The following is a 25,637-nucleotide window of genomic DNA, read 5'->3' on the forward strand; positions in this document are numbered from 1 at the left end:
GAAAAAAAATTATCCTTCATCTGTGTGTTTCATTTTCATAGTTTCTATCCCGAAATCTTCATGCTTACTAATTTTACATCTTCAATGTTGCATTTGTCATTAATCCCAACCAGTGTATTATTCATTTTGAACATTTTAGTTTGCATTTACAGAAATGCAATTTTTGTCTGTTTTATATCTTCCATGTCTATACTTAACATTTAAACATATAAAATAGAGCTATGATAACTATTTTAATATTTTTTATTTGCTAATTCTAACATCTCTTTCAGCTCTGGTTCTCAACTGATTGATCTTTTCCCCTTCATCATGAGTTATATTTTTCTATTATTTTGCCTAGTTGATGATTTTTTTATTGCATACCAGGCATTATGAATTTACTTTGTTAAATGCTGACATTTTTGTATTGTCCTATATATTTTTGAGCTTTGTTCTGAGCCGCAGCTAGTTTACTTGGATACTGTTTGAACTTGCTTTTAAGATTTGTTAAGCAAGACCAGAGAAGTGTTTAAAACTAATTATTTCCTATTCTTGATAAAGACACTTCAGTGAGCTCCACCTGATGCCCTGTGAATCATGGGGAAAGGGGCTATTTTCAGCTCTGGGTCACTGGCAAGCACTGTCACCTTTACTCCATTCAGGTGGTTCTTTCCCTGGCCTTGGAGTTTCCTCACACCACACACTCACCTGCAAGATGCTAAAGACATGAAGAGTCCTGCTCAGATCTCTGGAGTTCCCGTTCTGTGCAGCTCTCTCTTCTCCAGTACCTTGCAGAGGCAAATCCTAGAGTCTTTTTGTCCTCAAACTCTCAGCTCTGTCTCTTCAACTCAGGGAGTTGGTCAGACTCTGATTGGGTTCTGCCTCCATATTTTATGACAAGAAAACTCTCTCACTCAAGACAGTAAGCTAGGGAAGTCATATGGTGCACATTATTTCCCCCCACCTTTCAGGAATCACTGTCTTATGTCACCTGAGGCTAGTGTCTTGATAACTCTTCCCTCACCTACTTTGTCCATTTGTTTATTTTTTCAGCTTCAGTGGAGAGTCTGTTCTCAGTTACTCCACCACAGTTGGAGGTAAATATACCTAAGTATATTTATTCTAATCTAAAGTGCAAAGCTCAGCATTCTGACTAGTGAATAAGCAACTAAAATGTCTATACAATCATGGAAACTCAAATATTCCTCTGTGAAATAATTCATACAAAAAGAAAAAAAAGATGGCTTGATCAAAATTGTTGATGTCATTGAATAGACATTGCTTTCAGTAAATATTTTGTACTCTATCTTCTTAAAAGTTGTTTTTAAGGGGTGCCTAGGTGGCTCAGTCAGTTGAGCTTCCGACTTCGGCTGAGGTCATGCCCATGAGTTCAAGCCCTACACTGGGCTCTGTGCTGACAACTCAGAGACTAGAGCCTGCTTCGGATTCATTCTCTCTCTCTCTCTTTCTCTCTCTGCTCTTCCCCTGCTTGTGCTCTGTCTCTCTCTCTCACAAGTAAATAAATATTTAAAAAAATCTTTTAATTGCTTTTTAAAACTAACATTATTCATATTATTCTTTAAAAAAATTTTTTTTAATGTTCATTTATTTTTGAGAGAGAGAGTGAGCACGCGAGCATGAGTAGGAGAGGGGCAGAGAGAGGGGGAGACACAGAATCTGAAGCAGGCTCCGGGCTCTGAGCTGTCAGCCCAGAGCCCAACACGGGGCTCGGACTTGTGAACCACAAGATCATGACCTGAGCTCAAGTCAGAGGCTTAACTGACTGAGCCATCCAGGGGCCTCTTATATTATTTTTAACTAGCTACAGTTGTTAAGGTGCCGTGTGTCAATTTTATTTTTCACTGCCATCTTAAAGCTTTTCTCAGTAGATTATAGAGATAAATCTAGAAATTATTCATTTTGCAGTTCTAGAAATTCAGGATATTTCCATGTAAATTTAATTTTAGAAGAATATAACATAATAAAACAATAGGAATATTTTACAATAAGGAAAACATAATTTTTGTGTGGATAAAATATCCAAATATGGAACTTCATATCAATCACTTAGACTGTACCTACAGGTAAAATCACTTTAATTGCTTTGTTTGAGTTGATTGCTTGGTTGTTTCAAACTCCTTGGCAATTCAGTTAAATTGGTTGGACTGTTATATAAGATGAAACTGACAGGTTGTTTCACTGAACTGACTCACCACGTCAATCAAAAATGGTTGAACTGGTTGTATATGGAGACATAAGACAATCTGGGAATAGCAGTCTTACATTGGATTCTATGTATGGGTTCTGGACAGCACCAAGAAAACATATTTGAATTATTTCTTTTCTTGCAATATTTTTATCAAATGGCTCTGAAGTTAAAACAATATTAAAGCTCTTAGATATAAGATGTCTTTGTTGAGGAAAAAAATAGTAGTGATTACGAATAGTTTATAGCATGCATTGTTTGCACCATAGAACAATGTGAGGAAATAATAAGTAGAACTTAGAATAACCCCCTGTTTGTATCATAGAACACGCATATTAACTAAGTTAAATATACACTACTAAGAAACTGGCCTAATATTTACCCAATGACCCCTGGTAAAGCTGACATAGAAACCTCAAAGGCATTCAAGAAATAGATTAGTACATTTATGCTGGATTTACAGAGAATATCATGGCACTTCTTGCCATTAAATGTCAGTAAGCATTATAGGAACAATAGCCCTTGCTTAAAACTTCTTCCTAATAGTAAGGTTTTTGGGGTTTCTGCTTAGAATGTTATTTTGTGGATTAAGAATCTTCGGCAAAGATTAACATGGAAGAACAGCAGTTTCTTTGAAATCTTGTATTTCAAAGTGGCTTTGACAGTAGCATATCCACTATTAGCATATCCACTATTCTAGTTCCCTCCTGAGTCAGTATGTTTTCATTAAGAAAGAACCAATACAGGCTGAACTGAATTTAGAAAGGAAGTAACATGGTGTAAGATGGAAACTGGAGTCAAGGTAAGGAAATCTACGATCTGAATGCCATGTCTCATAGACCCTCATCATTTTAGAGGTAGAAGATACTTTTAGTCAGCTAATACATTCCTTCATTTTGCCGACAGTCTAGGAAATGAAGTGACTTCACATAGAGACAGGATAAAGGCCCATCCAAGCAGGTCTATTTTTGGTTAGTTCTCAACATCTTACCTAGTAAATCACCACAATTGTTGACAGGGGTATTTCCTCCTCTCTGCCACTCAGCAGAGTTTCTAAAGGTGAGAGACACTTGCTGTGGCCACAGTCGTGGCTCTTCCTCCCTCTATGTGGTGGGGTTGATACCCTCTCACTTTTCCAAGGGACTTTGCTGAGAGAACTCCACTGTTCCCAGCACCACAGAACTAATGCTTCAGGGAAATGTAAAGTGGTTTCTGCTTATTAAAAATAAGCAAAAGCGCCTGGAGTTCTTAAATAGGGAAGACAGTTTAGGGTAGTGGTTAAGAGCACAGACCTTTGATGTGAATCACACTGATGGTCACGTGAGATCATATAAGCTGTTTGATTTCTCCAGGCCTCGGTTTCTTATCTGAAAAAAACGTAATAATTGTTTTGGTCTCATAATATCAAGTAAAGACTAATCACATGTAAAGTGTTTGACGTAGTATCTATCAAAAAATATTCATTGTTACTATATAATCAAATAGGATTGTCCATCCCTATGTTTCTTTTCCTGGAAGAGCACTGTGATCTCAATATTCATAATGGGAAAAATGATACTTTTATAGCTTACACCTTTATTGAGGCAACCCATGCTTTCATGTATCATATATGAAGTATTATAAACACCTCATCTAAGAATCAATACCAAACTGTTACCCAAGTTCTCCTTCAGATTCATCTGGGGCCACAGTGTCTCAAAGGACCATGGTCTTGGAAATAAAGCAACAACGGAGCTTCAAAGCCAGTGTGCTGGGGAGGACACTCACTCAAAAGTATTTGGAATTGGTGAGATAGCTTTTTCCACCTCTTCAAACCCCCCACCCCTTACACTCTTTTATTCCTTTCAGGCAAGCTGAATTCAAAGGACTGGGATCCATGTGTCCAGCTGATAACAGCTCCTGAAAGCTCAATGTAACTGTTACATCAGGGGGAATGAAGTAGTGAAGAGGAAAGTTTGAGAATCCCTGAATCAATTCAATGTCAAGTCTCTCTTTGCTCCTTGTACTAGAACCAGAGAAATGTATGTTGAAATAGTATATAAATAAATCATTTCCCTCTTATTTGTTTTAAAAGATCTTTTGATGAATGAATTTGAATTATTAAGCTAATGAATGAAGGTAAGGAAAGGGGAACAAATCTATTCTTCTCTGTAAGTTTTGTTTGGACATGCTGCAAAGTGAATGGCTCTCAGCCTTCAGAGAGAGTGTTCTTCCCACACAGTGTGCCTCTCTTTTACTGCTGTGCCACATGTGACACAAGACACAATGAGCCTTTCAGTTGGGCTTTGCATTTTTCTGATCTTCTAACAACTGGGTGTCAGATATCTCAATGTATAACCACCCACTCACAACAAGATTATACATTAGATTCTTCGTTATCTAATTTTATGAAAGATTTCTGAAAGCTAAAAGAATAAATTAACTTTGCCAAATCTGTGATAAAGTTTCTTTCTCTTACTGTTAACAGTATTTCCATGACTGTATAGTTAATCCCCATTCAGGGTAAGATACTTACATAATCCTAAAAGGAGGACCCTGAAAGTTACATGCCATACATTTTATTTGGGGAGCTATGTAGCCATATTTGTTATAGACTAAATATTATAATAGTATCTAACAGCAAACTGTTAAATAGCTATTAGAGTAAATCTTTCCTAATGTCATGTAAACATAAATCAAGAATGCAAAATCAAATATAACACTGTTATTTACATCTGTCACATTTAATGATCTTTTACCTAAATTTTCCTCCAAGTGGTAGTTTAGTGTTAACATTCCTGTGTTCGTAAATTGTAGAGATGTGTAGTCTGGTGACTGCTTGTGAGCAGAGATGATGTTTCTCTTTTTTGCCATTAACATCACAAATAGATATTCAAAAGACACTTGTTTATTTCTAAATGAAACAGTACATAAATCAGAAACTGTGGAACATAGATATTAATGTATATTTTAAATAAAATAGTAGCTACAATGTTTGGAGTCATCTTGATGTTCCAGGCTGCTTTATGTACTTTTTATCTTTGCAAAGTCATAAACACATGACATGTGCTTTCATGATGATTGTGAGGGTAAGAATCTTGATTTCAGGCTTCTCACTTCCAGAATTGTGAGAAAATAAAATTCTATTGTTTTTTTTAAATTTTTTTAATCTTTAGTTATTTTTGAGAGAGAGAGAGACAGTGTGTGAGCAGGGGAGGAGCAGAGAGGGAGACACAGAATCTGAAGCAGGCTCCAGGCTCTGAGCTGTCCGCACAGAGCCCGATGCAGGGCTCGAACTCACAAACTGTGAGATCATGCCCTGAGCCAAAGTTGGACACTCAACTGACTGAGCCACCCAGGCGCCCCAAATTCTATTGTTTAGTACACTACCCAGTCTTTGGTATTTTGTTATTGTAGCCCTAGCAAACGAATACACTATTCTTACAGAAAAAAACAAACACAAAATGCTGACACTCAGAAAAGTTAATAGATATGTCTAAATCAATTAATAAATGATTGATTCAAATCCATGTCTTAACCTCAGAGTCCTCACTCTTAACCATTAATTAACAGAGCATTTGGTTCTCTTATCTGCATAACTAGATGGTAAGGACTCCTGAGGCTTTGATTGTATTCAGCCCACTAGGTGATCAATACTTAATAATTGGTGATAAATTTGTTGATCAATCTCTTTAGGATTATCAAGGAAATTAATATCTAGTGGTACCAGGCTGTAGAGGGAAAATATTGCTGTAAGTTCAAAGAGAAAAAAAAAAGAGTATGGGCATTTATTTCTTAAGTGATGTTAGTATGGAGAACATTCTTGAGAATTTTTTTTTTAATAAGGAAAGTTTTGAAAATTTCCTGTGACTTAGTAGCCCAAGCTGCCCATGTGCTGAGACTAAGTTTCCCTGACAGACAACAATGTAAAAAATGAGGATAGATAGATATATAGATAGATGATTCCAACCTTACAAAGGAAGGAAATCCTGCCATTTATGACAATATGAATGAGCCTGGCATAGAAAGACAAATACTGCATGGTATCACTTATATGTGGAATCTTAAAAAAAAGCAAAACTTACAGAAATAGGAGAAAAGTGGTTGCCAGGGGACATTGGGGACATAGGGAGCGGTTGGTAAAAGAGTACAAACCTTCAGTTCTAAGATGGATAAGGTCTGAGAATATAACGTATAAGTGGTAGCTAGTTGATAACATTGTATTGTATACTTGAAATTTGCTAAGAGAGAACTTACACTTTCTCAGCAAAAGAAATAGGAGTAACTATGTAAGGTGATGGATGTGTTAGTTAGCTCAAAGAAGGAACTTCCACAATGTATACATACATCAAGCCATCATGCTATGCACTTCAAATATCTTACAATTTTGTCAACCATACCTCAATGAATATTTTTAAATTAAACCTAGCTATAAACTGCCATGGAGGATGGAAAGAAGAATGACTCAGAGATAATACATTAATCAAAGATTGGGTAATATTAAGGTCAGTCTCTGTCAGCACAGAGCCTGTTGTGGGGCTCAATGTCACCATGAGATCATGACATGAACTGAAATCAAGAGTTGGGTGCTCAACTGACTGAGCCACCCAGGCACCCTGACAAAAAATGTATTTAAAATATCTAGGATTAAGCACTTTATCAAAACCATTTTAATGGTAAAGGTTAACTAAAATTAGCAATATTAAAAATTTCCCAAACCCTTCTGTAGAACGAGGTGCCTCTATGTGAAAGAGTAAAAGTAGTAACTGTCACTGAATAAGTTTAGGTAAAATCTGTCTACACTTTCAGGAAGCCGAAAAGCGAAGAAAGACTATATGAAAACAACATAGACAGTGGCTAAGTATGTCACCTAGAAGAGAAAACCTTCTGTGATAAGCATAGTCAGCAGGCAGCCTCCAGATGCCATGTAATGGGAGCCACTGTGATGTCCACAAGGACATCATGCTTTCCCCAGGCTGCTCACAGCCAATGGCTGAGCCTGGCAGAGGGAATAGAGCCAGGCCATTTCTGCTAACGCAAGACTCTTAATAGTCATCTTTTCTCTGGGGCCCGCTCCTGGCCTGGGACTTTCTCATGGCCATGCTACATCCCGAGGCCCTTCCAACCTAGACCAGTTTCCTTTCCTTTCCTTTCACCTCTCCTTTCTCAGGTTCAGATCCGCATTGCAGGCTGAAGTCCTTCCTTTCTCTGCTCCTCTCCCCTCTCTTATAGGTACATCCCACCTGAATCTTAGATGTTTCTAATTTTGTCTTGGAGTGTGCCTCCTTATCTGATATTAATATTAGGGTATGAAATCCTATCTGGTTTTTTGCTTTCGAAAAATTGAGAAGGATCTAATCAAATGGTCCAGAAACTCAGGCAAATTGTTGTATAACAAAATTCTCACAGGGATTGGTTCCAGGTGCCCATACATTCCAATTTGGAGAAATGAGACACAAGGAAGTTTACTGGTTATTCTGGAAAAAGACTTTTCCTATTCTTAAAAACAGGTAACCATGGGAAGACAGTTTCTAGTTTCCTCTGGATATTGTGTATGTGAATATGAACCAAAGTCATCATTTTCATTCTGTGAGATAAGCAGGCAGAGGACAGGCCAACAAGCCAAGTGCTCAGGAGCAAGGGTCTGCAGAGAGGCAAAGGTGGGGAGACCTGATTAAGCTGGTCCTAAAGCACCCTCTCCTTCTGGACTTCCTAGTTAAGTGAGGATACATCTCCTCCTCATTTAAACCCAGTAGAGTCAGTTTCCTACTTATTACAGCCAAATGGATCCTACGTCTTTGTCCATGTTAGCTTTCCATTCTTCTCCGTGTGTCAGAACCTGTCCTGCATCCAACTTGGGCCAGTTCTCTCCTGCATGGAGTGCATCCACTCCTTCACACCTTGGCAGCTCTCCTGGAATTGGCATGCAGTTTTTCCTCTGCGAGAAGCCTCCAGCTTCTCATACTTCCTCTGTGGAATGGGACTAATTTTGATGTGGGTATCAGCCTGAATCAAGATCAACATGGTGATTGCTGGATTTTCTGCTACAGAGTTCACCTCCCCAGCTACATCTCTGTCTCCAGCCTCTATAATCCCCATCTGCCAATGCTGATACTGATGTACACATTATTTCAGATTTACTCATTACTTATATATGGCACCTGTCTCCTCGTTAGACTTTTACCTCACTGAGGGCAGGTTATGTTTATTTTATTGACCGTTATTGCTTACAACAGCACAGATGAGGGTGTCTGGCACCTATTAGTGGTGGAATATTTATGGAATTAGTGAATTACTGAATAAATGGATGCATAGATGATGATATCTGAGTGCAAAGTGTTTCAAAAGATTTTAGAACCTCAGATTGTTCAAATAAACCACTTAAAGCAATAATAATTTAATTTTAACATCAGTAATCATAATACTTCAAGTAGGAAGAGAAAATCTTTTATGCATAATTATCAAATGCCTCATTTAACCAGCTCTGATCAGCTATTTAAATTGCATGTTCTGGGGTGATTTCTCTTAAAATGAGAAAGCATTGTTCTTCTAATATTACCAAAAGATTACCTTAACTGTCATGTTTTAGAAAGAAATACAAACAATCTCTTCAATCTTCACGACTTACATTAAGAGAAATATAAATAGGAACTGTGGAAGTTCCATTTTTTTCCTCTTGAACATATGCAGTTACAGCCTTAAAGAGCTACACATGCTGGGGCGCTTGGGTGGCTCAGTCATTTGAGCAGTGGACTTCAACTCAGGTCATGGTCTCATGGTTTGTGAGTTCAAGCCCTGAATCCAGCTCACTGCTGTCAGCCCAGAGCCTGCTTTGGATCCTCTGTCCCCCCCTCTGTCTGCTCCTCCCCAGCTCAAAAATAAATAAAACATCAAAAAAAAAAAAAAAGTAGAAAGAAAAAAGAAAAAATTACGCATGCTAAAGTGGTGGCAAGACCCACAAATAACTGTCCCATTTTAAAGGATCTCATTGCTCAATAACCTTATGAACATAAACATATTTTCAAATCTGGGAGAATTGTAATACATGAAAAAAGGGAGGAAGATAAGCAATAACACGCATGCAGTTGGCTTCCTGCTCCAATGATTTTAAATTCATATGTATTTCCACTAATTTACTATACATGTTCTCACACCACATGAGCATACACACACACACACACACACGTACATTAATATGAACTTAAATATGTATCTATATCTATTTATATTCATACATATGCATCATGTTCTGAATCTTTCCTACTGTAATATACCTTAGTCACTAAGGCATTAGTTTGCCTTATCTCAGGATATCCCAAATTCATGGATGGGCCATAAGTTTCAGGTATTTGGGGGTAACAAGAGGAAGCTGATGTAAAATTTAATACTTTTTTTTTTTAAAGAAAGTAGTCAAAGTCAGCTGTGTATAATTTATTCTTGTACTTCCCAGCAATGTAGATCTTGGCAGATTAATTTCCCCTTTCCACAGATGGGAAATTGGGGCCTAGAATACTTAACTAACAAGCTCAGAATTTTAAATGCTAAAATGCCTTTTTTTCCTTTTTTACAGTATGCTCAGAATTTAATTCTACCTCTAACAATCTGAGAGTTTATCTAAAGCCATTATTAAACACAGAAGAACATTATTTCTACATTTGTAAGCTAGATGTCAGAATTGGGTTGCCAGAAAGAATGTGTTTCCAGGTAACTTTTATTTCTCTCTGAATTTAGGTTGCTCATGGATCACGTTGCTATAACCCTACATATCTCTGGTTAAAAAACAAAAAGCTAGAAATTAGGAACGTTTTCTTGATTAGTATAATACTTGTGGGTTTGTCAGTGCCTAATAGTTGCATGTTTCTATTTTAGATTATGTAGCAGTCAAATTGATTTTCCTATTTAGGAAGAAGCCTGTGCTGTAAGATCGATCCTAAGATCCTTTTATTTTTTTTATGCTTAACCTGTGGCCTGAATATATAGAGACCTTTCTTTGCATACAAAATTTTATGCAGCATCATATTAATTAGGCATTATTATTAGTCTTTCTATAGAACAGGTAAAGGAAATTAAGTAATTTTCCTAAGGTCACACAACTACAAGTGATAGAGCCAGACCAAAGAGTGACTATAAGGTTCAAGTAAACAGAGGATTTTATATACATCATGTAAGATATTCTCACAGTGTGCACCTTCCCAATAATGATATAACCTTGAGAATTCACAATGCAGTCTTTGGACTGGAAGCATTAACATCCCCTGGGAGCTTATTAGAAATGCAGAACCCCAGACCCCATTCAGACCCACTGAATCAGAATCTGCGTGTTAACAAGATCCCCAGGTGATTCTAATGCACATTAAAGTTTGAGAAGCAGTGGTATAGGACACAAGGACATTGAGAGGAGACCTGGGTTATCCTTGCTTCATTACTTCCCAACTTGGTCGTAATGGATAAATTTTTCTAAGATCCAGTCTGCTCTTAAACAATGGAGATCATAGTACTTCTGAATTTGAAATGGTAAAAAGTTTAAATGAGAAAATGAAAAAAATGATAACCAAGCTTGGCTGACACATATAAGGGACTTAATAACTGATATATATTATTAACTATCTCTTAAAAGTGCACTTAATTTATGCTTCTGATAGGCTTAGAATACCTGAAAAGATTACATCTCTTCTTTTAAAATAATTAATCATATAGTGGGGCAGTATATTGGAATACCTATTAAAATATCTCCTTCCATCTTACAGTATTTAGCCTTTTCTCAGCACCATTTAGACTTAGGCACCAATGGCCACAAGAATGAGATCATATGGTTGGTTAGCAGAGAAAACTGAGTGCACAAGTTTAGGGCCTGATGGGCTTAAGGCAGAAACAACAGACTTACAGGAATAGAATCAGATTGATCAAGCAGGGTGGAGTAGAGCAAAATTCTAGGCTTTTGGATTTCCCCAACTAGTGCAATTTTTTTACAAAATAAGTGAAGAAAAAATAATGGTGTTCTCCAGAGAAACGGAACAAATATGGTGTGTGTGTGTGTGTGTGTGTGTGTACTGAGAGAGAAAAGAGAGAGAGTTATTATAAGGAACTGGCTCATACATTATGGAAGCTGACAAGTCCCAAGATCTGCAGTTGGCAAGCTGGAGACCCAGGAAGACCCAATGTTTCAGTTTAGTAGAAAGGCATGAGAAAAAGCCAATATCCCAGTCTGAAGGCAGTCAGGCAGCGGGAGTTCTTCTCTTAGATTTGTTGTTCCATCTAGGCCGTCAACTGATTGGATGAGGCCCAACTTACTTTAAGGAGGGCCATCTGCTTAACTCAGCCCATGGATTTACATGTTAATCTCATCAAAAACACTTTCATGGAAGCACCTAAAATAATGTTTGACCAACTACCTGGACACCCTATGGTCAGTCCAGTTGACAAATAAATAAATGATTGCAGAGAGTTAAATTTTTATTTTATAAAATGAAGGACATTAAAATTATCAATACCTCATAAAAGAAGAGGCAAATTTATGACTTTAACAAAGACCCAATTTCTAAACAACTCATAAATTGAATTAAGTTTGGCTATGTGAAAACTATAGTACATTGTTTTTAATTTTCTGATTTTAATATGAACCAAAGAAAACTCTGCCAGAATGAAATGAGTCAGAAAATTGTGGCCTGGAGACTTCTGAGAGAGAACCTGCAAGGGAGTAAAAGGGGAATCTTCCAGGCATCATGTGACAAAGATCTGATTTTCTGTTAGTGAGAGTATGGAAGGAGTGGTGAAATTGTTACCCTAAAAATAAAAATGCCAGTATTTTACCAGCAAAAAACAGACAAACAAAAAAGGATTTATTCAGGAATAGCAGAGAATTACAATCTAGGACAAGCAAGCTATAGCAAAACCATAGGAAAGTCTGGAGAATAAAGGAGAGGAATACTATTTTATAGAGGAAAAGGGAGAAGTTGGAAAGGCTGTTATAAACAAAAAGGGCACTGAAGTAAACTGGGAATTGAAAGGATAGCGGCTTTTCATTGGCTGAGTTGTAACAATCTCTCATTGGCTGGGCTGTTGCCAGGTGGAGAAGAAAAACTTCTCTTCCTCTGGCTGGAACAGTACAGTAGTAGCTAAAGCACAATGTATTTGCAAGGTAAGTCACTTCTTGTTGGGTCTGCAATTGATGACAGGTTGTAGGACATGAAAGCTACCCCTTCTGGCCTCCAGATTTCATCTTAAATGAGGTTTCCTTTTATTAATTTTTATAAAATTCAGAGGACAACCAACTGAGAGTCCCTATGCTCCTCTGAACTTTGCTTTTCTCATATGAGAAAGGTTGATTGAGATATTATTAAGATCTCATCAAATGTCATGATTTTAGATGAAGAAACTAAGTACATCTGTGAGATGACAAAAATGAAACAACTTGTCAAAAACTTATGCTTAGGGACCTAATGAATGGTGGTGCTATGGACAAGAAATTTTGAAGTCATACTATACCTACCAGGTGGCTCTAGTCATTATGCAGTAGTAAGAAATCCATAATTTGTTCCTTTTATTTTCAGAAAAGAAAGAAAATAGGGCTCAATCTTATTTTTAAAAAGCAAAACAAAATAGGGGTGCCTGGGTGGCTCAGTTGGTTAAGCATCTGACTTCAGCTCAGGTCATGATCTTGTGGTTTGTGATTTCAAGCCCTGAGTTGGGATCTGTGCTGACAGCTTGGAGCCCAGAGCCTGCTTCAGATTCTGTGTCTCTTCTCTCTGTCCCTCGACCACTCGTGCCTTGTCTCCCTCTCTCTCAAAAATAAATGAAAAAAATTTTTTTAAATGTTAAAAAAAGCAAAATAAAATAAAACAGCAAATTATGTCCTTTGCAAAGTATCTGTAGAGAATGAAATATATGGGCATGATACTACTGCTTTAGCTGTGAAAGTGCTTTTTAGGTCTTGTATGTTTGTGCAAGTTTCATTTGAGATATAATGAAAACATCAGTTGCTTTCAAATCGACAATCATCCATTATCTGTCACAGGTTGCCAGAATAAAGTGGTAAACTGCTAAGGGCGGGGGGGGGGGGGGGGGGGGGGGAATATAACATGGTAGAGGAGTCCAGGAACAGATTGATTCATTACAAGATCAATTATAAACGTAGTCACTTACATTTAAATTAAAGGTGCTTAACTGCCATTTTTTTTAGGTGCTAACCTGGTTTAAAAGATCTGGTTATCTCCATACAACAGATTCATTTCGTTATTCTTAAATTTCAAATCTATATGAAACAGTGAGAATACTGAATTGATCTTTAGTAACAGTCCCTCCATACTCCATTCATGTAAGATGATCGTGTATTTGAACATATTTGTAAAAGAAAGCATCATAGCTTTGTTACTCAATATATTCTTCACATCAGTGTACTTTGATGGAGTCTCAATGCTTTATTTCAACATATGAATATACTTTATACACTGGGCTCAATCAAACCTAATCTAAAGGTTGTAATTTCAATACAGATGAGTGCACTAATGATTCAATTTCACAATCTTGTGCTATTTCTTAGCCAATAAAATTATGATTAACCTCCTATGTAATTATATGTCCTGGACTAATGGTTTATTTACACTTGTAATCTCTAATTCATGTTCTTTGAAGAGCTATTTTTACTTCAGTCCATTCTCGTTGAAAAATTTTAGGCATAAGAACAGAATATTGTTAATTATATAAATGTATAGAACTTGAACAATTTCAAGTGAATAAAACTGTATCTCCATTTTAAAATGAGAGTGTGGACAAAATGTTTTATCTTCCCCATATTCTTCTTTCTTCTGCATAAAGTAGCCCTTTTCTTTTGGCATGTGAACATCTAACATGTGGTCTGAGTGAAAGTTGCCATCTTCCTTTGGTCTTAACCCCTGCCTGCTGTGATTTGTCTAACAGTGAGAACCTGACCGAGGCTGTGTTGGTAATAGTATTTCGGCTCCTAACCACAGACTGGCCTGGGGCAGGGCTGAGGTGGGATAGTGAGGCATTGGCTGTAACCCAAACCAAGCCTTCCCTAGGGACTTTCACCTAAATTAAAACTGGAAGGGAAGAGCTCTTTCTTTCCTAGTACATAGTTGGGAACTTGTGATCTAGGAGCTACTAGTAGACATTAATCCAGCCCAGGATTTCTCCTCAGCAGTCTTGACATTGGGGGTCAGATAACTTCTTGTTGTAGAGGCTGTCCTAGGATGTTTGGCAGGATCCCTGACTTTTACCAACTAGATGCCAGTAGGACCCTCCTCCCATAGTGTGGTATGAAAAAATACCTTCAGATATTATATTATTTATTATATATTATATTATATTATATTATATTATATTATATTATATTATATTATACCATACTGTGTTATTAGACTCTGCTAAATATCTCCCAGTTGAGAACCACAGAATGAACCTCCTATAAAGGTAGCAACAGGAGAAAAAAGAGGTCAACACTTTCAAGAGAAATAGGAAATACAGACAGAAAGAGAAATACACCTGTTCAGAACCAATTATACCCAAATATACCCTTTTCCTTTTTGGTTATATTAGTGCATCAATTCCTTGTGATCTAAAGTAGTTTGATTTCTCAACTGAGATGATAAAAATCCTGAAACAGTAACAGGAAAAGACAAGTGGAGGAACAGAGCTAAAGCACAATAAAAAAATCAATCCATAATAGGGCTTAATCAAGGCATAGATTCAACTGTTGAGTTTTGAAAAAAGTACAATAACTTACAAACCTATTTAAAGCAAAGACAAGATAAAGAAATTGATTATGAAATACATGGTCAACAACAGCATACATGGACTTATCTTTGTTTAAGAGCCTCTTATCTTCAAGGTAGTCTTCAAAAAAAAAAAAAAAAAAAAAAAAGAAAAAGAAAAAGAAAACAAGCCCAGACTTGTATTTGTATCTTCTAGGGACTATAAACATGTCCAGTGATGATTTCCAATTTAAAGTGTGTCTGTGTGTGTGTTTGTAGTTCTCTAAAAATGGAGCATATATGTTTCCTAGTCAATCAACTGCTGGTAATACAACAACAAAAGCACACACTGGACCACACAAGTAATATCCCCAAATCGGATCTTATACCTGTGCCCACTGACTCCAAAGCTCACGAGTCATCCTCCATGATGATGAATTTCATCCAAGTACAGCCTCATTTCTCATGAACACAGGAAATAAGTTTCTTTCTCCCTAGGATTTCAAGTCAAAACTACAGAGAAATTCAGCATTGATGCTTCTGCTTTGAATAGCCAGTTCAGGTAAGAAAGACTTAATTTCCCTCTAGGAAACTGGAATGCAAGGGGGGAGGGGTGGAATCCTCAGAATAAAAACTAGTAATACCTGGCTACAAGCAATATTACAAGATGGACTTAAACTATTTTCAAAACATACTAAGTCTATTACCAGGTCTATATAACAGCTACTGGCACATCGACTTAAAATCCTTCTTTGTCTTTTTTGAAAGGCTATATGGCTCAGAGAAAATTAACTGAAAACAGGGAATCTGTTTTGGGAAGCAGTTATTGAAAGAAGGCATGTGTTGAATGAAACGTACATGTAAACTTCAGGGTAGATCTTTCTTCCAAGTAAGAATCAAATGAGTTATTTTGTTGTTGTTAAGGAGTTTTTTATGATGAGGTATGCAGGAGTCAGATTTCCATATTAATAACAACCACCACCATAGCACACATCACAACAATCAGTTCAAAAGCTGCACCAGGAGATCCACTTCTAGGACAACAACATAAGGAGTTCCAGGGACTCATTCCCCAGTGGTGAAAATTATGATGGTCCCTTCAGCAAATAGTGTTGGACAACTGGAGAGCCTCATGTAAAAGAATGAAACTGGGTCTTTCCATCACATCATATGCAAAAATTAACTCAACATGGATCAGACCTAAATCTAAAAGTTAAAACTCTTAGAAGAAAACATAGGGGTGAATCTAAATAACCTCAGATTTGAGAATGGATTGCTAAAAATGACATTAAGAGCATAAGCAACAAAGGAAAAAAAAAACATAAACAATGAACTTCATCAAAATTAAAAACTTCTATGCATCAAAGTGCATTATCAAGAAGTGAAAAGAAGTATTTGCAAATCATAATCTGAGAAGGAATTTTTTTAAATATGAAATTTATTGTCAAATTGGTTTCCATACAACACCCAGTGCTCATCCCAACAGATGCCCTCCTCAATACCCATCACCTCCCCCTTCCCCTGCCTCCCACCCCCCATCAACCCTCAGTTTGTTTTCAGTTTTTAAGAGTCTCTTATGTTTTGGCTCCCTCCCTCTCTAACCTTTTTTTTTTTTCAGAAGGAATTTTTATCTAGAATATATAAATAATTCCTACAACTCAACCATAAAAAGACAACCTCACTTTAAAAATTGGCAACAGATCTGAAAACACATTTGTCCAAAGAATATATACAAATGGCCAAGAAGCACATGAAAAGATGCAATAGGAAAAAATCAAAAGTAAGATATACCACTTCACCCAGTAGGGTGGGTATAATACAACAAAAACAAACAAAAAAAAACCCAGAAAATAACAAACATTCATGAGGATGTGCAGAAATCAGAATCTTCATACACTGCTGGTTGAAATGTAAAACAGTGTAGCCACTTTGGAAAACAATCTGGCAACTCCTGATACGGTTAAATATAGCTGTGATACAACCCAGCAATTCCACTCCTATGTATAGGCCCAAGAGAAATGAACATATATGTTCTCACAAAATGAATAAACCATTTTTATAGCATCACAATTCATAATAGACAAAATTGAAAATAACCTAAATGTCTTTCAACGAAAGAATAAACAAATATAATGGATAAGCAAAATGTATGGTATATCCATAAAATGGAATATTTCTTGCCACTTTTTAAAAAAGAATAAAGTACTGAGAAATGCTACAATACTTGTAGAACACATGTTAAATGAAAGAAGCCAGTCAAAAAAGATCACATATTATAGGATTCCATTGATTCATAATGGGAATAGGCATACTAGTGGTTCCTGAGGCCTGGGGATATGGGAGGTGGTGAAGGTTAGAAAGTGATGATAGCCAAAAGGTATGGGGTTTCTTTTTGAGGTGATGAAAAACTAGAAGCAATATAACTTTAATACAGTTTAAATAACTGTAAACAAGAAAATGTCTGCATAAATTACTATATATTCATAACATGATATGTTGTAGGGCCATTTGTGCAATGTTTTAGAGTTATTCTTGACTTTCAACATTTCCATAAGATACTGTAGAATGACCAAATGAGACGCAAAGTAGCATGTATAATAGGACCTCATTTTTATAAAAACAAATTTTAAAACTATGTGTGGGAGTGTTTGTGTGTGTAAGTCTTTACCGAATACTATGAGCATAGAAAAATGGAAGGAAGGATATATACTAGTTAACAGGACTTACCTGTGGGTATGCATGGTGTGTCTGGGGGACAGCCGTTGCGTGGATAGAAAAGAGGGAGGAAAGACATGCAAAACTAAAGAGGAAAAAGAAAGGCACTAAAAATAAAGCCTTTTTTATGTGATTCCCATTTAAATAATTAATGACCTTATTGGCTACCAATTCTCTGGCAGGTGTTCTTTCTCTCCCCAGTTTTACTGAGATATAATTGACATCTAATATTTATGAGTTTAAGGTGTATAACATAATGATTTGATATATGTATTTACTGCAAAATGATTACCACAATAAGATTAGTTAACATCTATCACACAAACACAATTACAACTTTTTTTCCTTTGTGATGAGAACTTTCAAGATCTATTCTCTTAGTAATTTACCAAAACACAATACAGTATTGTTAACATATAGTTATCATGTTGTACATTGTATCCCCAGGACTTATTTTATAACTAGAAGTTTGTACCTTTCAGCCACCTCCACCTAATTCCCCCACCCTACTTACCTCTGGTAGGTGTTCTAAGCTTACTGTATCATTTTAACAACCTGTGAGTTAGAGATCATTATTTCCATTATCTCTAGATGGCAAAAACCCGGTTTGGAGTAGTAAAATAGCTTGCAAAACAATATGGTTGGGGCCATGCTGATAAACAGGAAGGGTTCTCGCCCGATATCAGACCTCAAGGCTAGTAGTGCCACAAACACACTAAGATGGTATGAAGAGGTTCACTACTTACAGAATGAGGCTTTCTGGGGAGAGCAGGGCAGGCCTCTCGGGCTGCTCTGAAAATGGTTTGAGACAGCTAAAGGAGAATGGCTCGGGGTTCTTGGGGTGGTTGAGAGTGTGGGTTCTTGCAGGGAGGAGGTATGTGGCAGTGCCAAAGCAGGGAAACACTGGTGCTTTCTTAGCAGGCTGCCCAGATGTGGGAAGACAGGGAAAAGGGGAAGTTTGCTTAAAAGCTACCAGGGCTCAAACGTCAAAAAAATGGGAGCCAGATTCTTTATTACAAATGGTTTAATAATTATGCATGCCAGTATTTACAAAAAACGTTTAGCTTTATATCTGCATTTGTGTATCTCTTGTTTTGATTAAAATAATTTAAATGTCTAGGTTCTTTTTGTGACACGGATTTAAATGCTAATACCCAAATGATACTAATTCCTCAAGGTTCGGTCTTGAAAAATATCTATTTCAAAAAATTAGCAAATATTAAATAACATGTTCAGTTTCTAAATATATCCATAAAATAAATACAAAATCACTTTGTATGGTCAATCTTACTAGATTACTAGATTGTATAGGATTACTAACTAATAACTCAAATAGTAATTTCAATCTACCTTGGTAACTTTTTTTTTTTGGAGATGCTTGTGTTTTTTTTTTTTTTTTTTTTAATTTACATCCAAGTTAGTTAGCATAACTTGGTAACTTTTTTTAATTGTGTAAGAAACTTTGTGTAACAACTTTTGTGTAAGAAAATTGTGTAACAACTTTTAATTGTTTAATTACTTTACTCTTAACCAAACCAAAATGTGAACAATTATCATTAAAGTTTTATAACACTAAATAATTTTTGTATATTTACTTCAAGTTTCTAATGTCAGAGAGAATAGGATTTTAGAGAAAATCATGATGAATGCATAGTATGCTTGGTAACACAGGCTTAATTCTTTTTTTTTTTTTAATTTATTTATTTGAGAGAGAAAAAGAGAGAGTGACAGAGAGAGAGAGAAAATGCATGAGCAGAAGAAGGGCAAAGAGAGGGAGAGAGAGAGAGAATTCCATCAGGTTCTACACTGCCAGCACGGAGCCCAGTGTGGGGCTCAAACTCAGGAACTTTGAGTTCATGACCTGAGCAGAAAACAAGAGTCAAACACCAACTGAGCCAGCCAGGCACCCCACATACATTGAATTCTTGTCAGAATCTGCTTCAGAGGCTTGAGCGACTAGTACAAAAAGAACACACCATAGCCAGTCATTTTATATTAAACTTTTTATTAAAACTGAGTCTTCATGATATATTTAAAAGGACATGTTCCACAAACAAATATTTCGACAAAAAATTTTCTATATGTAATTATTGGCACATAAATTTAAAATAAAAACTAAGCTAAATATTTATATATATATTCATGTATATATATTCGTGTGTGTGTGTATACACACACACACACACACACACACACACGAGTGTATCCAATTCATGTCAATGATCTGGAATACCTGAGTTTCAAGCTGTTGGTTTTCCAGATAGTGCTAAATGTTTTTCATCCACTTTATAAAGGACACAGTCCATCCAGAAAGAGTAACTTTGGTTAATAGATGCTGTCTCCCAAAGATAGCACAGAAGTCCTCAGTGGGATTCAGGTTTATCTTCAGAGGTTTCTTCCAAGTGGAGGTCAGTCTGTGATGCAAGGAAGGATTCCCATGTAGCAAGGCACTGAATAATGGAAATACACCACGAGGAAATCAGCAGTTGTTAACTTTCAGCGGTGAATGGATTAATAAATCCTTCTGTATCTGTTCCTAGAGCAATTTGCCCTGCTCCTTTCTCCCACCAGCATGCCAGAATCCTTGTCGTTTTCTACATGCGTTAATTCCTAATGTGGGAAACTATTGTTAAATAAGAGGGAAACATAAAAGGTTTAAAGATGAGCATGGATTAGTTTGCTGAAATAATCCAGTATTACCCCACTGTCAGGAAAGAAAACTGCTCTAAATTATGGAGGAAAAGATGGATATTTGGATCTGAGGAGGTAGGCGTTAAGCATCTAGACAGAGCAGTGGGATGCAAACGTGCCTCCATTAGATTTCAATCCCACTACAGCAAATGTGAGTTCGGGCAAGTTGATGAATCTTTACTATGGCTTCTCCAGCCATAAATTAGGTTAATAATAGTACTTACCACTAGGGCAACAGTGAAAATTAAATTTCCATAATCTGTATAAATCTCTGTACAGAATTCCCAGCCCAAAGTAAGTGCTAAAAAAAAATGAGCAATTATTGTATTATGATGGTCTGTTGGGACTAGGTGGTGAAACTTGCTCACTAATGTGCCACAGGAAATGAAAAAGGATTAGAAGTGACGAAAGGTGGTGGGGACACACAAACAGGAATGTGGCCACTTTTGTGATGTTGTCTAGGACTGACCTGCCTACTAGCCTTGTCTCAGTTATCTGCATGATGTTTATCTACAGCATAATGTTAATAGTTTGCAGATATTTAGGATTCTTCTAAAGCACACTTACTTTAACATATATTCAGCCTGAGATGAAATTAATTAGGAAAGAAATCATGTTTTTTTTTTCCAAATCTATATAGGATACACTGCTATTTACAAATACATATGTATGCATTTTTGATACAATACACTCCAAAGTTGGACTGATTAACACTGATTTACTTGCCTAAACTATTTTCACATCACTTCTTTATCCTCTAATCCCTTTGCAGCTTTACTGTGTGCACTTTTGACAACAAGTACTAAATGACAAACCGGTGGTTTCCCAAACACCATACAAACTCAAAAATTTAAAGCGCCCAAACTATAAACGTGCTGCATTCCAAAAAGCCTGTATTTATGGATTTATGTATGTATATACATATATGTGTGTGCATATAATATTTTTTCAAACTGAAGATTTAGAAAGTGGGAAGCATTTTGCCAAGTTAGGTTTTTATAAAGGTTATACGCAGTGATTTGATTCTGAGACAGTCTCGAGAGCCTAGGAAATGAATACTATGGTAAAAAATTGGGTATTTGCATGAGAACAATAGGAGATACTGTTGAAGACTTAATTGTCAAATAAAAAAAAAACTACTGAGTAAATTACTGGGTAATATACTCAGTATTTTGTGATATACTTATTTTGAAAGTTGGGCTTGGAATAATACAAATTTCATAAGAATAATCAAGTCCATCAGGACTTTAAGGGCCATTTTTGATTTAAAAACTTTAGGGAGCACTGGAAGCCAAGTTCCAGTATAAGCCAAGTATAAACCAAGTATAAATTTCCAAGTATAAGCCAAGAAGCATAATTTTAATTCCTGTGATGAATCAGTTCTGGAATCTGCCTTTATTCTTCAGTAAGTTACTAACTTTCTGATTTTCTACTTCCTTAGATGTAAAATTATGATACCTGTCTCATAGGGATGAAAAATAACAGAATGAGGGATAAGGAAGGAGAAGACAGGGAAAAAACAGAAGTCCAGGTTAGGACAGGGACCACCAAGAGTGGCCTCCTCTAACATGGTACAGGAAAAGAAGCCAGATGTCTTTATATCTAAATGTTTATCCTCATGAAAGGGCATTAAAGATAAATATCTCACATTTGATACATGTTCCAACTTTTAGACTTTAAGGCCTTTTTAATTGGGGGATTGACATAAAATATCCATTCACTCAACAAGTATTTTTGAGTTCTTACTATGTCAGGCACTGTGAAGGTTCTGGGGCATAATCCTGTACCTCATGGAACTTATGATTTAGTAAAAAAATACAAGTCAGCAAATATAATCAACTACAGGGTCTATGAAGTTACAGCATATGATGAAAATAAATAGTAGTGGGATCTAGATCAGACTAGGATGAGTTAACTAATGTTTCCTACTAGGAGTGAGCCTATAAATTTCTGTGCATGTCTGTGGAAGGGAAATGTGTGGTGGTTTATAATAAAGTGGTTAAGAACTTGGGCTCAGAACTTCTGCTGCTGGCCAAGATAGTATGATAGGGACTAGATTCACTCTTCTGCTAAAAGATGATTGATAGATAGATAGATAGATCAGAAAAAAATAATATGAAACAACAGTTTTCAAGACCCTGAACATCAGGCAACAAAGGACAGTGATCCCTGCGAGACAAGATAAAAACAGTATGAGCTCTATGATTATCCTTATGTTATACACAGAACTTTATCCCCCCAAATTCATTTGTTGAAGCACACTGTGAGGTACTTCAAAGTTCATGTGTTGAAGTACCATAGAATGTAAAGTATTTGGAAAGAAGGCCTTTAAAGAGGTGACTCAGTTTAAATGAGGCTAAGATGGACCCTAATCCAATCTGACTAGTATCCTTATAAGAGGAGATTGGTCATTCAAGGGGACTATAGGAATGACAACACAAAGAAAAGATGACATGAAGACCAGGAAGATGGCTGCCATCTGCAAAGTCAAGAAGAAAGGCCTCAGAAGAAACCATGAAGCCAAGCCTGTCAACATCTTGATCTTGGACAACTAACCTCCAGAACTGTAAGAAAATCATTTTTTGTTGTTTATCCACTAAAGTCTGTGGTATTTTGTTATGGTAGCCTTAGCACACCAATACACCACTCACTGCAGTAAGAGAATTCCCAGGCCATGGCAGAAGCAGGGTGAACTTAGATTTAGCCAGGCAGGCACTCTGAGTTGAAGAGATGGGGCTAAGAGTCTATAGAAAAATAATGCAGGGGAAGTTTGTAAAGCAGAGTACCAGTGAAGAGAGAGCACTCTGGAGATCTGTGGAGGGTCTCCCTCTGGTATTCAGTGGGTAATGATCAGTAAAACCATGTGAGAAAACTACCTAAGGTCAGGAAAAGAAGTAACCAGTGAGGATTAGAGTGAGCAGCGTCCATGTTCTCACAGGGCCTGGAATAGTACAGAATCCCACCAAAGAGATTGGAAAATCCAATAATTCATAAAATATTGGATAAAATACAAAGAAGGGTCTTGCCTCAAAACTGGGAAATAATTTTCCATCTATTACAATCTGGTCAAGAACCATCTAACAAATCTTGAAGTGAGACCCTAAAGGATCAAGGTGTGTCCAAGCAACTTCACTAAGTGCTACAGGAATAAAAAAATATTCAACAGACAACAAAATTCACAGTATCTGGTATCAAATTAAGATTACCAGGATGCAAAGAAGCATAAAAACACAACCCATAATGTGGAGAAAAAATCAACCACTTGAAACTAACACACAATGGAATATTACTCAGCCATTAAAAAGAACAAAATCTTGTCATTTGCAGTGACATAGATGGAGCTAGAGAGTATTGTGCTACATAAGTCAGTCCGAGAAAGACAAATAACATATGATTTCACTTCTATGTGGAATTTAAGAAACAAATGAACACAGTGGGGGAAAAAGGCAAATCATAGAACAGACCCTTAATTATACAGAACAAAATGATGGTTACCAGAGGGGAGGTGGGTGGGGGACAATGGGTGAAATAGGTGATGGGGATTAAGGAGACCACTTGTTGTGATGAGCACGAAGTGTTGTATATAAGTGATGAATTACTAAATTATATGCCAGAAACCAATATTACACTGCATGTTAACTTACTGGGATTTAAATAAAAATCTGGAGAGAGAGAGAGAAAAAAAGGAGAAACTGACCCAGAATTGACAAATATGTTAGCAGACAAGGACATTAAACTATAAAAGTGTCCTAGATGTTCAAAGAGTTAAGTAGAGGCAAGGAATATATGAAAAACAGATACAAATTGGACTTCCAGAGATAAAAATTACCATGTGGGCGATGAAAAATACAAGGAATGGAATTAATAACATACAAGAAAATGAGGAAGAAAAAGTCAACATGAAGGTACAGCAATGGAAAGTATCTCAAAGGAAACACAGAAAGAAAAAAAAGATCAATGAAAAAAAAAGGAAAAGAGCATCAGTGAGCTATGGGACACAGCTTGCAGTAGTATACTATACATGTCATTAGCTGAAAGGTGGAGGGCCAAAAAACTTTTTGAAAACATAAAGGCCAGAATTTTTCCAAATTTAATTAAAAAAACAGAAACCCACAAATCCAAGAAACTCAACAAACTCTAAACATCAGAAACATGAGGAAGAGAGCATCAAACTACTTTATAACCAAATTGTTCAAAATCAGTGATAAAGACAATCTTTAAAGAAGACAGAAAAATCATAATGCTGCATACAAAAGAAGGAAAAATAGGGATGACAGTATTTCTCATCCAAAATACTTTAAGTGAGAAGATGGCAGAGTAACATTTTTAGAGTGAAAGAAACAGCACTGTCAGGATAGAATTCTTTCTATGCCCAGCAAAATTATCCTTCAAAAACAAGGGTGGAATAAAGATATTTTCTGACAAACAAAAGCTATAGAATTTATCACTAACAGACCACACTACAAGAAATGTTTTAAAAAAAGAAAAATTCCATCAGGCAAAAAGAAATGAAACCAGACAGAAATATGAATCCATTCAAAGGAATGAAAACCACAGAACATGTCAATGATATGGAAACATATATATTTCTCTCATTATTTAAATTTATTTAAGATATAATTGGCTAATTAATAATAACAGTAACAAGATCTGGTGAGGCTTAGAATACATGTCCATATAAAATATATGAGAAAAGAACATAAGGGCCAGAAGAAAGAGAATGAAGAATATGATTGTTGGTTCTTAAATGATAGGTTAAGTGGTATAACATTACTTAAAGGCAGACTGACAAGATTAAGGTGGGTCGCCTTGGTGGCTCAGTCGGTTGAGCGTCTGAATTCAGCCCAGGTCATGATATCATGGTTCATGGGTTCGAGCCCTGTGTCAGGCTCTGTGCTGACAGCGTGGAACCTGGAGCCTGTTTCAGATTCTATATCTCCCTCTCTCTCTGCCCCTCCCCTACTCACACTGTGTTCCTCTCTCTCTCAAAAATAAATAAACATTAAAAAAAAAAAGATTAAGGTACATACCATAAACCTGAAAATAACCTCTAGAAAATAAAAGATATATCTAATATAACAACAAGAGATCTAAAGTGAAATCATACAAAATTGTCTATTATCCCAAAGAAGGCATAAAGAAGAAAATGGGAGCAAAGAACGGATGGAACAAATAAAAAACAAACTGCAAAATAATAAACTCAAACCTAACTGTATCAATAATCAATTTCAATGTCAATAATCTAAACACTCCAATAAGACACAAATTGCCCTTAGTAAATAAAAATTAAAAAAATAATGGCCAACAGGTACATGAAAAGATGCTCAACGTCGCTCCTCATCAGGGAAACACAAATC

At 36.3% G+C, this 25,637-nt stretch overlaps 1 protein-coding gene across 3 annotated transcripts in view; it reads right to left on the minus strand.

Moving 5' to 3' along the window:
• Positions 1-1,102: 1,102 nt before the first annotated feature.
• The window catches only part of SNX7 (sorting nexin 7), a 114,372-nt gene continuing 89,837 nt past the window's right edge, over positions 1,103-25,637 (minus strand). For 2 of the 3 annotated variants that reach the window (XM_049616754.1, XM_049616752.1), the window contains one exon: positions 19,763-20,039. In XM_049616754.1, coding sequence (XP_049472711.1) covers positions 19,953-20,039 — 87 coding nt within the window. In that variant the 3' untranslated portion in view covers positions 19,763-19,952. Of the gene's footprint in view, positions 3,553-19,762; positions 20,040-25,637 lie in introns of those variants that run through there. The other variant, XM_049616753.1, reaches the window with a different exon arrangement.

Source organism: Panthera uncia, assembly GCF_023721935.1.
Source record: "Panthera uncia isolate 11264 chromosome C1 unlocalized genomic scaffold, Puncia_PCG_1.0 HiC_scaffold_4, whole genome shotgun sequence".
Taxonomy (NCBI): Eukaryota; Metazoa; Chordata; class Mammalia; order Carnivora; family Felidae; genus Panthera; species Panthera uncia.